This window comes from Syngnathoides biaculeatus, chromosome 17, assembly GCF_019802595.1.
Source record: "Syngnathoides biaculeatus isolate LvHL_M chromosome 17, ASM1980259v1, whole genome shotgun sequence".
NCBI classification, from domain to species: Eukaryota; Metazoa; Chordata; class Actinopteri; order Syngnathiformes; family Syngnathidae; genus Syngnathoides; species Syngnathoides biaculeatus.
In genome coordinates this window covers 12180210-12198197 of record NC_084656.1, presented here as the reverse complement: position 1 = coordinate 12198197, position 17988 = coordinate 12180210, and the positions used below count along the sequence as shown (strand labels likewise).

At 41.5% G+C, this 17988-nt stretch overlaps 1 protein-coding gene across 1 annotated transcript in view; it reads left to right on the top strand.

Moving 5' to 3' along the window:
• Positions 1-17301, top strand: part of nnt (nicotinamide nucleotide transhydrogenase) — a 35319-nt gene extending 18018 nt beyond the window's left edge. The window contains exons 14-22 of the mRNA XM_061801840.1: positions 13-208; positions 692-925; positions 2229-2389; positions 3412-3591; positions 4486-4645; positions 10659-10740; positions 12163-12281; positions 13290-13405; positions 15052-17301. Of these exons, the coding sequence (XP_061657824.1) occupies positions 13-208; positions 692-925; positions 2229-2389; positions 3412-3591; positions 4486-4645; positions 10659-10740; positions 12163-12281; positions 13290-13405; positions 15052-15195 (1392 nt within the window). The 3' untranslated portion in view covers positions 15196-17301. The remainder of the gene's footprint in view (positions 1-12; positions 209-691; positions 926-2228; positions 2390-3411; positions 3592-4485; positions 4646-10658; positions 10741-12162; positions 12282-13289; positions 13406-15051) is intronic.
• Positions 17302-17988: the final 687 nt, after the last annotated feature.

Genomic DNA, 17988 nt, shown 5'->3' with positions numbered 1-17988 from the left:
TCCTCTCATCAGATGATGTACTTGGGCTCCGGAATGTGCTGTGTCGGTGCCCTGGCTGGCCTCTCCAACCAGTCCACAGCTCGCCTGGGTAACGCCTTGGGTATAATGGGAGTCGCCGGGGGAATTGCCGCCACTTTGGGGGCACTCAAGCCCAGTCCCGAGCTCCTGGCGCAGATGAGCGCCGCCATGGCTGTTGGCGGCACCGCTGGTGAGTCGGAATTTGTAGCTACATGATGCGCCACATGGTAGGTATCTTGTTTAGATGTGAAGTATGTGGATGTTTGTGCATGCATCTGTTCTCTGTTTAGATAGATTAAGAAGCAGGTGTGTGCCGTGCGGATGTGCTCTGTGATGTTTGCATCAAACAGTGTGTGTGTCTCTCATTTACTGCCAGACCGAGGGAGGGGTGTCTCTGCAGCTTGTCAGATTTGTGCATTAGTCACCATCTCTCACTGACATGAGACAGTTTGATCATTGAATTTAAATGCCAATTGTTTCACTAACAAAGCCATGGTCCAGACTAAACAGTCCACATCACGTGCACATACACAAACATGGAAAGTCGCCATAACTGGCCATCAGCAACACATGGTTCCATAGGCCCACTTCCCAGCACTACACTGTGTTCATGAAATTACTGCATGTGTGTGTGTGTGTGTGTGTGTGTAATTATTTCTTTTCTCCACCGTAGGATTGACCATTGCTAAGAGGATCCAGATCACCGACCTGCCCCAGCTGGTAGCTGCCTTCCACAGCCTGGTGGGTTTGGCGGCCGTGCTGACCTGCGTGGCAGAATACATGGTGGAGTACCCTCACTTTGCCACAGACCCCGCAGCCAATCTCACCAAGATAGTGGCCTACCTGGGCACCTTCATCGGCGGGATCACTTTCAGCGGCTCTTTGGTGGCATATGGCAAACTGCAAGGTTTGAGAAGTTCATACTTATTGTGTATGCAAGCATTTCATTTGAATATACGTGTCATGAGCAAGAATGGAGCACGGCCAAGAGGGGCGTGGCCTGGCCACCGCTTTGGGCGGTCTCATCTCTGGCACCTATCAACGGTCACGGCCGTTTCGCATGAGGCACTGTGATTAGACCAAGTATTTAAGTAGGAGTTTTGTCACTGGCATTTCCCAGTTCGTTGCGTTCACTGCCAGCAGGTATCCCCACCACCGAGAGAAATTGTAGCGTGAGCTGTCCTCGTCACAGCGATTCTGTGCCACCATAGTTTAGTCCCATCTTAGTTCATGTTTCCAAATTTGGCTTATACCCTAGCGTTATTGTGCATCTGCCTGTGTATGACCTCAGCTATGAATAAAACTGCGCCTAACATCATGCCCTGCATTTGGGTCTAGCCCCGCACCGTTGGTTCTTGACAATACGATTCTCACAAAAAGTGAGGAATGTTATGTTTTCAGGTCAAAGTTCAGAAAGAACTTGGAATGTTCTATAATCTCTTGAGGTGAACTGAATTTGATCTTTTGATTTGATCTAGAGTTGCACAAGTCCAACCATACAATAATTCGTAGTGTTATCAGGTAAAAACAGGAAACTATTTTCTCTAAATTAGAAGGGCCATCCCACGTCTAGTAAGATTTTTGGCTTCATTGTACTGTACTTGACTTATTAACTAAGATAACAATTGGTAAAAATCTAACTAAGGAATGGTAAAAGTTCAAAGGTAATAGTCTCAAGTCTGCACCCGGAAGACTGAAGATGGTCTTATTCTGTCTGCTTTCCCCCCTCGTACGTCTTCCAGTATTCCAGTACAGTTACAATACAGAATCCTTTATTTTATTCATTCAATCACAATTGTACATCTTTTGGTTTCTGCCAAATTGTAAAATCCCTACATCTAATTTCTTTCAAGATATAGCAACAACACATTGGGTCTTTAGATCAGATGGTAGCCTAATCAAATCCCACACAATTGCCAAAATGATCTATTTCAAGAAAAAAATTGCTATAATAATTCACATGACCCGAGAGAGGAGATGGAATACGGAAAATGAATGTATGTATGAATTATTAGTACATAATGATATTTGACCCTGTTTTAAATTGTGCCTGCTCATGTATCACTGGTTTAATTTTATGGCAAGGCGAATACATTAATCATTAACAGGAAAGAGAGCCCTGAACATGATTGGCTTTCATCTCAATTGTATCGCTTGAACCATGCAGTATAACCCGGAATGATGGTCATACTCTTCTCTCCATTTCACAGGTATGCTGAACAGCGCCCCCCTGATTCTCCCCGCCCGCCACGCCCTAAATGCCTCTCTGATGGCCGGCAGCATTGGCGGGATGATCCCTTACATGCTGGACCCCAGCTACGTCACTGGCATCACCTGCCTCGGCTCAGTCTCTGCTCTGTCTGCCCTCATGGTATGGCTCGCGTGCGTACTTTTCTGGCTTTAGGCCACGTGCGCACAACGAAGTACTGTATTCATTTTTACGGCGGCGTTTATGCGGACACAGATCAGAATCTGTTAATGATGACGGACGGAGCGTGTAAGAATGTTGATTTCTTATTTCCATCGCGAAGGGGGCGTAGACGGGCAAGAGGAAAGTCAGTCAATAAGTAGTCTGTTGCACCGACATCAGTAGGTGCCCAGAAATCTGTTCATAGTCTGGCAACCATCGTGGCAAAAAGACTCTACTTTGTTCAAGCGCCAGCTTCCTGCTTGCAATTGACTCTTAATTATATTAGCCATCACCACTCTAAAGTCACACCTAACCTTTTGCAAATGTACCTCAAGAGTTTCTTATCCTTGAGATTCAGCTCAAATTTTAGCTGCAGGATATTGAAAGCATTTTTGACCTCTGCAGTTTCTTTAATTCTGTCATTGTATGACTTATTAATATTTCTAGTGAACCGAAGTCAGGATGACACAATCTATCATAGTAAGCAAGAGCCTCTTTTGGGAGGCTTTCAAATACTTGGGATTTGATGTGTTTCAACTTTGTTTCCCCCTGCTACCTTAAAATCCATCATAATTCGCCAAGAAGGCCAACTAACCAGGCGAAATACATTGCTGTCATTACAAGAAAAAGATGTTCCATTGGCAGCTTAGTAAATCAATTCTTCACCAACTCCCACATCTGCTCATATCCTCAATGGACGAATCAGGGGGTCTGTAGAGAGTTTTCAACCTGGCTTTTGTATCAGTTGGATGGGAGTCGATCCTAAATGCCTTCGCTCCAATCAGGCTCTTATTGTCTCATGTATCATCTTCATTAGAGGAAGACCACTGATGATGATGATAAAACAATTGCCTTTTCTTTTCAGTGCTGCTTGGGATTTTATTTTAAGGGGGATCCAGGCATAGCAGTCTTTTGTTTTAATGTCTTACACAGCATCCCTCTTTTCAAAAGGTGCAAACATGCTCATCTCTGTTTTTCTCTAGGGAGTAACCTTAACGGCAGCCATCGGCGGTGCCGACATGCCGGTGGTGATCACCGTGCTGAACAGCTACTCTGGCTGGGCCTTGTGCGCCGAAGGCTTCCTGCTTAATAACAACCTCCTCACCATCGTCGGCGCCCTCATCGGATCATCTGGTGCCATTTTGTCATACATTATGTGTGTGGTAAGTAGGGGTGGACAAAAATACATTTTGCAATTTTCAACTGAGACAAGACTCAATCAGCTGCTCCAGTGGCCCCTTTCAAACTGCATGTAAAATTAACATTCTGAGTTATTTTCAGAATGCAGGGATGACGGTAGAGAGAGATGTGATAATACTATAATAGATTAATAATATAATCTTAAAGGGTATTCTGCAATGATAAGACTAGAGTCTGAAGTATAATAGAGGCATTTTTTTCTGAATTTAAAGTCTTTCCCAGATATCTTAATAACATGTCTGTGACGTGTTTTCGTCAAACTACTCAACGAGGACACTGAAGCAGGATCAAACACACGTTTTAATAACCTGTTTCTTGTTTTGCTGAAATTTAAGATTGAGAGGACTCTCTACCCTTAAACTGCTGGGCCAATGGTCCTGATTTAATTACCATGACAATTATGGCTGAGGCTAGTTAGCTTGTTGATTTGGAGCTCAAATTGTTGGAGGGTATCAAAGCATTTTCATCCGTGAAGGCATATCTTCATGCATGACACTGCGTACAAGTGGCGCATGGATTCATAACCGAACAAACTTCCTCCAGGCTCACAATCAAGTACTCGCCCGTTATCGGAAGCAACAGTAATCTGTGCATTCAGCAAAACTCGATGCCCTTCTGCTTACCTTTTTCGCGTTGATGTGATGCAGGATCTCTTTGTGGAAAAGGCGACCAAGTTGAAAGAACTCTTGTTGGTCTTCTCCCATCCACCAGGAGGGACTCTAACCTCACTATATTAGTTAGGTTGTTGTGGCTCAAAATATGTGGTTTTCAAGACAAATCTACTCTCATTTCTGACTATAAATAAAGTCAACACAGAATGAGACGATAATAAAAATGAAAACAATTCTTCCCGTTAGGCCATGAACCGCTCGCTGGCGAACGTGATCCTGGGGGGCTATGGGACGTCTTCCACCGGTACTGGGAAGCCCATGGAGATCACAGGGACGCACACCGAGGTCAACGTGGATCAGACTGTGGACATGATTAAAGAGGCCCAGAGCATAATCATCACCCCAGGTAATACACCACAGGACTTGTATGCAAGTAGAAAAACATGGCATTTTGACTTTGCCTGTCAGGGTTTTTTTTCCACCTCTCCCAGACTTTTGCAAAGTCTGTGTTCTATTTATTTAACTCTGTCTTGACCTTTGTTACGTCACCATTTTTCTAGACTAATTGACAAGCTTGGGTGCCCTTTACCCCAACCTCCATGCACACTTGCACTGATGTGAACGCACATTCTTGGGCCCTTGTGTGCTTGTGGCTGGTAAATAGACATTCTACAATGCGCTAGATAACGTAATTTAAATTTATCTGCCCATAATATCAACTACAATAAAAATGTGTAAAGATTTCTGGCCTTACCAATACAGAATGAAAATATAATACATTTTCCACACACAAGGTGAAAATCGAAAGGACAGTTGGGTATGTCTGTTTTGATTTGACCACTTTATTTTTCAGTTTCAATATAAGTGCTGAGGCCCCCATGGTTTCCACATACAAAGGTACCTTGATTTACCGATTCCCAATCAAGCGAGCTTCTACTATGCAGCTTCTTGAATTAAAAAAAGGGGTGGGTAACAGTGGCTGATACATATAACCAACCTAGAACAACACCCCCCGATTACAATTGGCCAAAACCTACATCCAGATGGTCACACGCAGAGTAAAGCTATGTTCACAATACAGGTCAATTCCAATTGTATTTATTTTTTGCCCCGTGTGACACGTATCGGGTTGTTTTCATGTCAGTGTGAACAGAACAACTCCAATATTTTTTTCATTACCAACCTAAGCCTCTTTCATATGTACATACAAATCTGATATGTATCCGACGCAAGTGCAGTACGGACGCTTGCTATGTGATGTCCTGTTTTGTGTGCATGCGTGTGACATCACGGACAGGTTTTATCATTAGTGGAAGCTGAATTGAAGCTGACTCAACTTTCTTTTTTTTTTTTGTGCTTGTTTTGACTTGCAGGCAAAAAAAATGTCACAAACATTAAATGGGAGTAGAAAATTTCACAATGAAAAACAGTCAACAATTCCACCCCCCTAACAAAAAAATCTTAGGTGCTCCAAGCAGCTACCATTCCCTGTTAAAATTTTAAAATGACACATTCTGTAATTATCCAAACCACACAAGTTCTGAAGTCTGCTGGCATTATCTTTGCACACAATGCAAAACATCCTGCATGGGCTCACAAAACCAGCACCATTATTTACAGTAGCATCATAGTTATTGTATTTATGGGTGGTTACAAAAAACATATATTCAACTAAAAAAACCGTCAACCCATCCAAGTGTCATAGTGGTTTAGGCTAATATGCTATGCAAATGCTAATTTGCAACACCACACGGTGCTTAAACACGAACAGTGTAGTAGCACATGTAGACAGGTGGTATAATACATGAATATATTCTTAAAAATGACTCAAGGCCAACTGAAACACTTGCATCCATACAAACTCTTCTTTATGTGTTCTGAGTATTGGTATTATATTAGGCCGGGGGTTGGGAACCTTTTTGACTGAGAGAGTCATGAATGCCAAATATTTTAAAACGTAATTTCAAAAGAGCCATGCAATATTTAAAAAAGTAAATACAGGTGTATTTGCGCATTTATGTCGAACCAACACTTTTAGAGTACAATACAGTCTCTGAATTCTTTTAAATAACGTTATGATTTTGCTAACCAATGATGACAAAAGCACTTCTTATGATCAATGACACTTCAGGTGCTTCCTGGTTTTGCTAATGGGTTGACAGTATGTTTTCGTCAGATTAATCTTCAGGCGTTGAGATTTCCATCCGTTAATCGTGAACGTAATTCAATTTGATTTTCTATCATGCTGGTAGGATGGTGAGCAGTTCTTGCCAACAAAGGCATGTCTCTTATTCGTTTGATTATCTTGTCTTGATGCCACTTGGCAAAATGTTGATTGGCAACGTCGAATACGAACGCTTTGGGATACTCCCCATCTGTGGATTTAAACACACAGCAGAATCCTCCATCTCCACAATGGCTGTCCATTGTTGTTGAAAACTTTGGTGGTACTCGTATTCTTTTCTTTGAGCGACCTTTGTCAAAAGCGTTTCCATAAATAGTTGTTCCGATAAGATCAGCATTAGACCCTTCTGCACCACTGGACTTCGACTACCACGCAAAAACTACGGCAACCGACTATGGCAAACTCTCTCTACGTCATTTGCGTTGCCTCCCACACCTGACTACGGCAACGCCACTAGGACAAACCTTCTCTGCACGACAAAAATCACATGGACAGCATGTCGTTATGAGGGCTCGGCAAGGCATATGCAACCACCAAAAAGAGCCAGGTATGGCTCGCGAGCCATAGGTTCCCGTACTAGGCCTTCCTGGCCAAGGCTTATCACGCCAGAAGGCGCACACTGTCAATGGGCATTGAAGCATGAAATCATCATGCACAGTTTTGTTATTGCAGAATGCAATATTATTATCAAAAACGTTTGAAAAATATGGAATGATTAACATTTTCATTCATTTCAGTTCAGAATAATTGAGGTAGAAACGTTCTGAGTTTCAAGCGTAGTCAGGGAATGAATTAAATGTACAGTAGAAGTCAAGGCACCACTGTATCTGCTTTGAGAAAGTAAATAAAAATGGCTCCAAATAAACATTTGTATAACTGTTTTACACTAGTTTTGCCAGTCTTATAATTTCCAGCTGGAAGAGAGGAAGCTATGAATATTTTTTTTTTGACTCCATGTGTGTCTGTATTGTATTGCGCTATGATTTGACTCTTCTGTAACTAATGGAGGTCAACAAGGACCATATCAGTCAGCCTGACCAAAAAGGGGCCAAAATAAAGTCTGACTTGGACGGCTTGGTGGAAAAATGGTTTTGATTTGTTTTTTCATCTTTTCAATTAAAAAAAAAAAAAAAATTCCGGAAATATTTGTAAGAGTCAACATTTGTCAAAATATGACAATTTAGAATAATCAAAATAAAGCCTGGCAAAGACGCTTGGACTGTCACAATTGGTTGGAGGTCAGTGAAGCTACCACAGCAATTTTTTGTTTTGTTTTTTTTTTGGTATCCAGCTTTCACTTAAATAGGTTGACCTCTTTTGTGCCGTAATGCAAAGTATCCGCTGTTAAGTTTTTGCTATTCCTGATGTCGTAATTGCCGGAACACTGTGTAATCAAATGGCTGATTAGTTTCTCTGCCGCAGTAATCAGCACTTGACTGCAAAGTGCTGCCTTTTTAGTCCATCCCCATTTAACTTTGACCACTTGAGAGCAATTGCAGCCGTCTGTCACCTCACCTGATTGACATCTGGGGAAAACATTAAGAATTTGCTCCATAAACGTGATTTGCATGCTTTGTCTGGCTCATCTTTTTTCCCTCTCCCAAGTGTGGAATGTTGGAAGCAGAAAGAGAACAAAAGAGCAGAATAATGTACTTTCTTTTTTCCCCCCCTCCTGGTTTGGCAACTTGGATCCATTTTGCGAGGACGATGGTTTCTGATTGGTCATTGTGACAATGCTTGTAAAACGCCACTGGAGCGTTTGGCGTGTTTATGGGGGTTTTGATGTGAATTTTTTTTTTTTTTTTTTTTTTACGTAGTGACCAGTATCATGTATCAGTCTAGCATATCCTAACAGTTCTGAGTTTCTTGATTTGAATCACAGCTTTTATTGAAGCTTCAATGCCAACTTTTTGTTGGTAGTATCATTGACTAATATTCACTGTAGACAAAAGAACTGGGCTACTGTAATTCAGTTACAAAAAAGGAGGAAAAACTCAAAGCAAAACTTCTGCCTTGAAGCTTCATACCAGTGATAATTTTCCAACACAGTTACAGCGTGCTCGTGTACTACCGGTGTACAAAAACTTGGCGTGAGTATGACGAGCCAGAAAGAAAAAGTGCTTGAGAGACCTTTTCGAATTTTGAGCTCAATGCATTACAAGTACTGTAGATCTTCTGCAAAGCATACCTAGCTATTTTACCACAACAGTACCCTCTATGATTGCTAACGCAAGGTATCATCCTTCCATTCTCTGTACCACATATTCTCAATGTTAGGTAATTTAATACACCCAACCACTGCTAAGTAGAATGAATTGTAGTGCCGCCACAACTTAAGGATAGACGCAGCCGCTGAAGCAATTTCAATTGCTTTATCGAACAAACAGTAACAAAATAAACACACAATAAGATATTGAGCTGCAATGGCTGCAACTGGTCAGCAGCCAATTGCTAAGCTGTGCTCACAGCAGCCAATTCCACACTCTTAACCTCTGCGCCAACATCTAATTTTTATTGCTGATTTGGCACCATGTGACCGCTTTTGAAGGCGGCAAGGTTCTTTCTTTTCTTTCTTCTCTTCAAGTGGCCGCTTTATCTCACAGCACACTTTACATTAGCACATTCTGCGGGATCGTAAAACACAGCCACAGCGGGTAGTCTGTGAGCGGGTGAAGGGCTGGGAGGGTCAGCCATCGGATCCCACTTTAAAAATGTACCATGTTAAATACTTACTTGAACAGCCTGATCAGACTGAGGTGTTGTACTCGACATCAGCGGTCCTTACCATTAATGATATTGAAATAGAAACAATCTCGAGTCCAGTTGTACTCCACTGTGGACCTAAAATAGCAATAATAACCTTATTAGCCTCTTGATAGAAGCAGACTATTTTGATACAGCTCTTATGTTGGATCCCACTACTTTTGTGATGTCATGAAATACATTAGAAAGCAAATCAATAAGGTTGGGAAGCGTTTTCAACGGACCTTTCCGACTGGCGATCTTGAGCTCCGCCCCCCTTAGCTACATTTGGCATGTCCTGCAAGCTTCCAAAATGGCGACTGAACAAAACAGGTTTGAAGTCAATTCTCTTAACACGTATTCCAGATAATATTGTGGTGTGTTTTTTGCCAAATGCATCAGACTTGTCCAAGAGAGATCTACAAAGAGGTCTCAACTATTTCACACAAGGATATGTACACGGATTTAAGATTTTGGATGGAGCAGGACGCAATGTCAGAATTACAACGAAACGTTGGCGAGCGATTCCAAAGAACTTTGAAGCCGCACAAACTTCATATTAAAATCCAACAGGTAAAAATAGTGGAATTGTACTGCGCATGTAAAGGGGGGTGGGTACTTTTTACTTGGAAAGATCACGAGTAACATCATTGTAGTCTTTATAAGTTAGTGGGTGGATTCATTTGACTTGGCTCGTAAACGAACCCAGTGCTCTCTCTTAAAAGTCTAATGTGATAGAAATGGGCAAATAGACATTTCTATTGCATGACATCGTGCATTTACGTATCACTAACCCAACTCTTCAGCATGACACACTTCATTCAGTAGGTCAGTGATACACTAACAAAGTGAAAGTTGGTCTCCTGCAATGGATAAATCACTGATAATAATTCAATCAAACTCAGAGAAGATACTTCTCCCTCACTTGCCTTCGAACATACAGCCTTGTGTTTGTTGATATTGTTCACTCTTCCGCAAGCCTTAATCCACCGTAGACACTTCGTCAACAGTGTTTTAGGCTTTGAAAATGAATCAAGCGGCCCCCTTGTAACCTAGCAGGATATCTTTCATCAGAGTTGCACATTCGCTAAGTGCATCTGAGGACCATTTTCTTCATAACATTAACTTTTCCAAGCGCACGCTACTGACAACCAGCATTCCTTGTGGCACAATACGGCGAGAGGGGCAGGTCAGGCCAGGGGTTAAGACAATGCGGCTATCTGATTGGCTATTATTGTAAGAGTGATTGACAGGTCGGAAAGGTCAATCGGAAATTGAGTGTTTCTTTTTATGGGGGTACATTTTGTTCATTTATCAACATGCATTTCTGGTAACATGTATTTTCTCCTATATCACATCAAAAGTTGTTATTCCACTGTAACTACCGTCGTGTTTTATTTTTTCGTTTTTATTACCAATGATGCATTGTGCCACCTTCATTTCTTTCACAAAATAAGCATTGCTTTTGAAAAGCTTTTACTATTCCTTGCAGGTTATGGTCTTTGTGCTGCAAAGGCACAGTACCCCATTGCCGAGTTGGTAAAGAGTCTCAAAGATGCTGGCAAGAATATCCGGTAAGTTCCAAACCCCGCCCTGGCTGTTCTTCTCCAAGTGAATATTTTTCACTTGGAAAGGCTCACTCCACTCACTCGCATGCACCCTCCTTGTTGTGGTCAGCACTATAACGTCTATTACACTTAAACATTAAATAACAAGCTAATGTTTGTAGCGATTATGTGCAAAATTGGATGTCGCAACCCTGGGGCTGTCAGCCCTTTTGAATGAATTCCAGTAAACGTTTCCAGTGTTCGTGTGCTGCAAACGGGGGTCAATTACTGAAAATTGCATCAAAGCAAAAGAAGGGAAGGGGCGGGGGTTATGACTTGTGTGTCGATGGATGCAGTTGACCGAATGTCAAATGACCAAATGCAACAATAAAAGACAAACACAAGATGGATGGATGAGGAAAGGCTGAGCGGAAGCCCGTGTAATTGTCCCGCCTAGGTTGTTTGATGGTGCCGGTGGCAGCTGCTGCTTGCAAGCTACTTGGAGCATTTGTACTTGATTACAGAGAAAGTGGGTGGTCAGAGTTCAAGACAAGGAAAGGAAAAAAAAAAAAGAAAAGAGGGAGCATACTCCCTCCACACTACTGTATTGCAATTCTTAATGACTGTAATCCCTTTTAATCTTCCATTCCTGGTGTCCTGTTGTACAATAGGAAGTTCACGCTCACTTCCCTCATGTCGACTGTTGTCCAGAGTGTCTTTTTCAATCCCCAGCCGCCGCTAATGTGTCCCAGATACCGCGGACCGCCTGCGCTCTGCTCCTGCCTAAAAACACCAAACTAATACGGGTTAATCCCAATTCACACGCCGACCACCATTACAATACACGGCTGCTTCACTCTCATTTCCCTGAACCAACAGAGTACAGGAAATAATTATTTGATCCCCTATTGAATTTGTAAGTTGTGAACTTTGGGGTTGACCGTTTTTCCTCCCCCACTAGTTTTCACCTTCTCAACAAAACCTTTTGCTGACGGTTTTGTAACCCATTCCAGGCTTGGGCAGGTCTGCAGTCTTGGCCCTGACAACTTTCCGACAGCTCTTTAAGCGGTGGTTATTTTCCGATTGTAATGTCAGAAATGTATTCCGACAAGGAGTTGAGATCAGATGTTGCAGAAAAATGTTGAATTTCCAAAGCTGGGTGCCACTTGGGCACCAACCAATCTGTCGGAGCCAGAATTCTATCTGAGTTGCAGGGAATTAAAGACACAATTCACATTTCATAAATTAAAATCTTGTATCACGTTTTTTTTTATACTTTATCTATTGTCAAAATCAGTCAGTCAATCTGTTTTCTGAAACAGCGCAACTAAAAAAATAATCATGGTGTGAAATAACTACAATCGCCCACTTGATAGCATTTTTTTTCGTTTGTTTCCAAAATTCTTATTGTTTGTGATCCAAAATAGTGATTGCATTTTGTTGCGGCAGGTTTGGTATCCACCCCGTCGCCGGCCGGATGCCCGGCCAGCTCAACGTTTTGCTGGCTGAAGCCGGCGTTCCTTACGACATTGTCCTGGAGATGGAAGAAATCAATGACGACTTCCCTGGTAAGACGAGCTGTCAGGATAGTGCACAAATTGACCCATCTCAAATTTTGATAGGAATGAAAAGGCTCAATGCAGTTTTTGTGTATCTTACAAGATTACACACTGAGAAATAAGAAATTGGCCACTTCCACTCTTCTTGGTTCAGAGAAAATCAAATATTTTGAGGTTTGAATACCAATTGATACCACAAATATAAACAGAGATTGAGAACAGTCAAATCTAATCGGCATCATTTCAACCAGGATATCATCTTGCTTTTAATCCAGCAGGCATAGATTTTTTTTTTTTTTTTTTTTTTTTTTTTTGTAACATCCACTTCCCCATGTTTGAAACTTTGTGACGTTTGGAAATACAGGTTTTTACACTGCTCCTTTTGCATTGAACTTGATCCCAAACTAATTCCGACAAATCAAATCATTTATTTGTATAAAGGAATATTTTTTTACCTGGTTTTGCTAAATATTTTCACACAACGTTGCAGGAACCTACTTTTTAGAAATTGCCACCTTCGGAAAGAATATTGGGTCCTCTAAAAGAGACATCTGAGAAACCGAGCGTTAGAGCCGCCTCACAAACTGAGAAATTATTCCTTAAAATAGAATTACTGGGACGCTGTCCGAACAAAAGAACTGATTTTTGATTCACATCCCTTACTGGACTTCCCCTAACTTCTAGAGGTGCGCTAATTTCAAGAGGTCCAAGGCAGATTGGAAAGTGTTCGTTCCAGCAACTGAAAGCACTGAAAAAGGAATTTTTTGTAAACTCGCAGCCAAAAAAACACCCTGTTTAGGGGGTATTCCAAGAATCCTGTACTTTTAAAAGATCCAGGAATCTTTAGGATGGGCTGTGCGGCTCTGAACATCCGCTGTACCTGTTTCGAATCTTAGCAGCAAAGACCAGAAACAAAAGTGTCGGGATTGTGTAAACTTTAGGTTGAAATAATGGTAATTTTGTGGCCTTGTAGTGTCACGTTAATACTTATTCAGATTAATTTGCATGTCCAATCAGAGACTGACCTGGTTCTGGTGATCGGTGCCAATGACACGGTAAACTCCGCCGCCCAGGAAGACCCCAATTCCATCATCGCAGGCATGCCTGTCCTGGAGGTCTGGAAGGCCAAGCAGGTGAGACACATCTGGCACACGCACGCTCCATCTTAACAATCACGTCCTCGGGCCCAGAATACAGAAAAAACGGGCACCAGACGTGGAGATGTTGCAAGAAACACACACAGCAATGGTTACAGGGCCAGGTGCAGTCCCATCCTGATCCCATTAGAGGTGACTGTCTCTCTGTGGAATGGCGCTGCTTCAAGATCTTGGATTGATACTCTTTACCCAGAGCATCCCTCACCCCACACAGTCAAAAAATATTGATTGCCCAGTATAATCGACATTTTGATGAAATAATAATTAGCCACTACAATGTAGGCCGGTAGAAATAGATTGACTAGCATTTATTTGTGATTTTTTTTTTTTTTTTTTTTTTTTTTTTTTTTTTTTTTTAATGAGCAAATGTTTTTTATTTTGTGTGGTTATTACACCGCAACCAAATTACTGGGAGTATTTAGCGTGGATGATGCCATGTTGCCAGAACCCTCTAAACTAACATTTATTTTGGAATAACAAAAGCTACCCTCGAGTTAACAATTTTTTTTCTCCAAATTTCACTCCTTTACAGCAAAAGTGCCTTGATACTACTACTTTGTGATGAAATGATGGTGTTGCTATTGATATTGGATAATAGTCTGAATTTAAAAAGAAATGGTTTTCAATGCTCAACTTTTTTTTCTCTCCATTATAAAGAAAATGCCAAATTCAGTTGTAAAGCGATAAATATAATGAACACAGGCGTCCTTATTTTGTGACTGACAGGTTTGATTTGTTTTTGTCACGAGGCACAAGAAGGCACACAAACACACACACGGATTGAGCACGCGGTTTTTAGGAAAATGGTTTTAAAAGGTCTGCAAAGGAAAACATGAATAACCATATCGGAGAAGAAGCTTCATGAATTTTTCCACTCAAACTGGCAACAAAGAATTTTTGTCACAGGTGGGATTACGTTATTACCCAAAATCAGACAGTCCTTGAGCTGGAAGGATTTTGAGATACCAGTGAGTTTAGTTAGGACCTTTATCAGCAGTGTGAATCCGTCATCCCGCTCAGTTTCAACTCGAGGTCAATCAGAATAATAATTTTTTCCTGAAGTTCATTGATCGCCAATCACATGTTCTGCCCTAGACAACATGGGCGGGTTGGGGGTGTCTCTGTAGTCAACAGGTGCAGCAAAATAGCAATATTGCCTCAAGTATGTGGAAATATTTTGTTCAAATGACACCAGTAGTGTTGGTATTTGCAAAATATGCATGTCTATCCTCAAACAATAACAAAAGAAAAGGCGTCTGCTGAGGTGCCAAAGGTTATGGAACATCCGCATTTTTGTACAGGAATGACTGAATGTTGACTTGTTAAAGCCGTAACACAAATTATTTCAGTTATTGAGGACGAGGGGGTAAATCCACACAGTACGCCGCGTATGAACTGCAAATGAATTTGTAAGAAGTAGTACATTGCACAAGAGAGAAAAAAACAAACAAAAACGGTTGTCCATGCAGACTATCCAATTCGACTCGATTACCATGGCCGACAAAAAAAAACGGTTTGATTTTCAACGTCCAGCTTGGTTGGTTTTGAAAAAAAGGGCGGGTGCTTCCCTCCATTTTCCTGCATGAACGATCGTGACGGCATCCGCTCCCGTTTTCTTGTAGGTGGTGGTGATGAAACGCTCGCTGGGCGTGGGCTACGCCGCCGTGGACAACCCCATCTTCTACAAGCCCAACACAGCGATGTTGCTGGGCGACGCCAAGAAGACGTGCGACGCCCTGCAGGCCAAAGTGCGCGAGGCTCACTGAGGCACGCCGGCGCACTCCGCTAACCCCTTTCGACCCCCGCAAAAACCCCACTCGCACAAAAAGGGAAAGACACTCAAAGTCCAGAAGCATTACATCATCTTTGCGTGAGCCCCGTCAATGACAACGCGACAAATCCTCACATTACGACAAATGGCAGCGTTTATTGTACACGATATTTGTGCGATTACTTGTTCTCGTTTTTATCGTTTAGATGAAGAAAGTTTCTGCCATTTACATAATGAAGATCATATTAATGTACAAGTGTGAGAAATAGATTACGTTAAATGTGTGAAATTACTCTTGTAGGGAACCGATATTGAAAGACTTTTTTTTTTTTTTTTTTAAGGAATACTAGAGAAATATTTCACTAAACAGCACTAATTCTTTTTTTCAATTTTTTTTCATTTTCAAATTGCTTCTTAAGCATAGTGCATAAATTAATCTTCATTACTAGTTCATTACTACTTAAATAAGCAATACGATCAAAACAGTTTTGTAGTCCTTTCTTTTAAAAATTTTTACAACTGTATTGAAACATTTTTTGTAAATGTTTAGAAGCCATAATCGCTGACTGAAATATGAATTTGAGTGTCACAATGGCCCTAAAAATAACAAATCTTTACTGTTCCCCAAAAAGATGCATCTATGTATTGGTTATCTGAACACCAACCTACAAGCAGAAGATATATTTGTACGCAGGGTAAAATGTGGAGACTTGCATTTTATTGGACTGCGATGAGATCTTGGATCCGAATATTTCACTGCACTTGTGTGGATAAACTGTATCTTTTGTTGACAAATGTGTGATCTGGCATTTATGTCCATGTTACTGCCTCTTTCACAGCAACCTTGTGAAACGGGCCCCATACAGTTCGCATTCATGACATTGCACTCCTACGTTCGAGCGCAATTTGTACCCTTTTTTGGCTGGATCTACTCTGCAGGTTAAAAGGCCTAATTGAAGATTCAATTCAAATCTTGAAATTTAAATTAAAATGTAGCTAAATGTTAATCAAGAAACGGTTGATAAAGGTCCGAAGTAAATTTATTGAACTAAAGTTAAATACAAGTTAACTGTGCTTGGGCAGTGAATCTTTAGGGAGCAGCTGGACCAGTGGTTTTCAAACTTTTCTTGGCACGACAAAACTTTTTGGCCCGGGGGTGGGGGGTTGGCACTGAAAATTTTGGAGCGTGTGACCCCCCCCCCCCCCAGTTTGAAAACAACTGCGCTAGAAGGGAGCGCCACACTTTGAGAATCACTGGTCTATGCATTCCGAAGATATCCAATTCAATCCGTCTTCCTCCCCCCCCACCATCCCACCTCCTGTGAGAATTGCACCAATTGTGTACAAAAAAAAAAAAATTGGGTGTTTGGGGGGACCGTGCTGTGTAAATCCAGCCTGATAAACATTTGTTCCATCACCTGAGTCGAAACGTTTTGTATAGTTGGTAGTGGGTTTTTTTTTTTTTTTTTTTTTTTTCTCTTCTCCGGGTTGAGGAACAACAAGAGGGATATGCTCCATTTAATGTCTTTTGTAAATGTACTGTAATAAGATCTACTGATGTATTCTAATGAGCCCCTGGGACCTTTTTGCTATGTTGACCAACATTTCTGTCTACCTCTCCACACACACATTCACACACACACGTCCAAAAGCTTTTCCCATATGACCAGTCACACATAATTTGCGTATTTTTTTTTTGGTAACCTGTCATTGTCTTTTGCTTGTCGTCGAACTATCTGACCTCAGTTTGCTGCCGTCTAGTCGGAGTTGCTTCTGTTGTAGCCAGCAAGGCTTGTTCTTACTTCCATGCGATTGCTTGCCAATTTCCTCCTGCTGGCGGAACAATTAGATTGGCTCAATATTCGAAGGTTGTCACCCGAAATTAAAAACAAAAATGGATCATTTTACCGGGGCAATTGGCAATATACACTCTGTCCCCTAACGCCTCCCTGACAAATATTTTTGTAATGTATATGTGAAGCACAGCTGTTGGGATTTGAAGTTTGGATGCCCCATGAAGGGAATTGTTCTGTGAATGTTCTTTTCCACTTTTTTCATGGAGCATCATCCCTAATAAATGAATAAACTTGTATTTACAGTAGATATTTGCCTTTGTTGTCATTCATGACTTTCTACTGACACCTTTTACATAAAAGGTAACTCATTTCATATGTCATTTTTTTGTTTTTGTTCGTCTGATTTTAACGCACGCATAGAATGTCTGCTGGCAATTGTATTTCTTTTCTTCTTGTGGCTCTCTTCCTTTTTCTCTCCTTTTCTAGTGTCTAACCCACCTCTAAATATTTCCAATTCTAAATGTTTTTAAGAACAAAATACTATATGTTGAGAAAAATAACTAGTCTCCTTGTTAATTTAGAGTTGCTGAAAAAAAAGGACCTAGAAATGAGTGTGTAAACAAATAAAGCAACTTGAACTGACTGAAGAATTAGCTCAGCCAACTCTAACCTATGTGTGTGTGTGTGTGAGCGTGAGCCAGACACAAAGTGATTGCATGAGTGGCCCATGGGGGTTGCGTTACAGCCCAAGATGTAAATACGAGTTTGCGCCACACATTCACCCCTCCGAGCGCCACTTGATTTGCCCTTCATCATAGGAGAGCCCGTCTCGAGGCACTCTGGTTAGGGCGGGTGCCCCGCGAGATGAGACTGGGAGATAGAATGATGAGTGCATGCGTGTGCCATGAGGGCGGCTTCATCCTGTAACAAGTAGCACTCAGACGGGCTCTTATCCGACCTGTGGGTGCACAACATCAGAAGGGAGCTGTCAC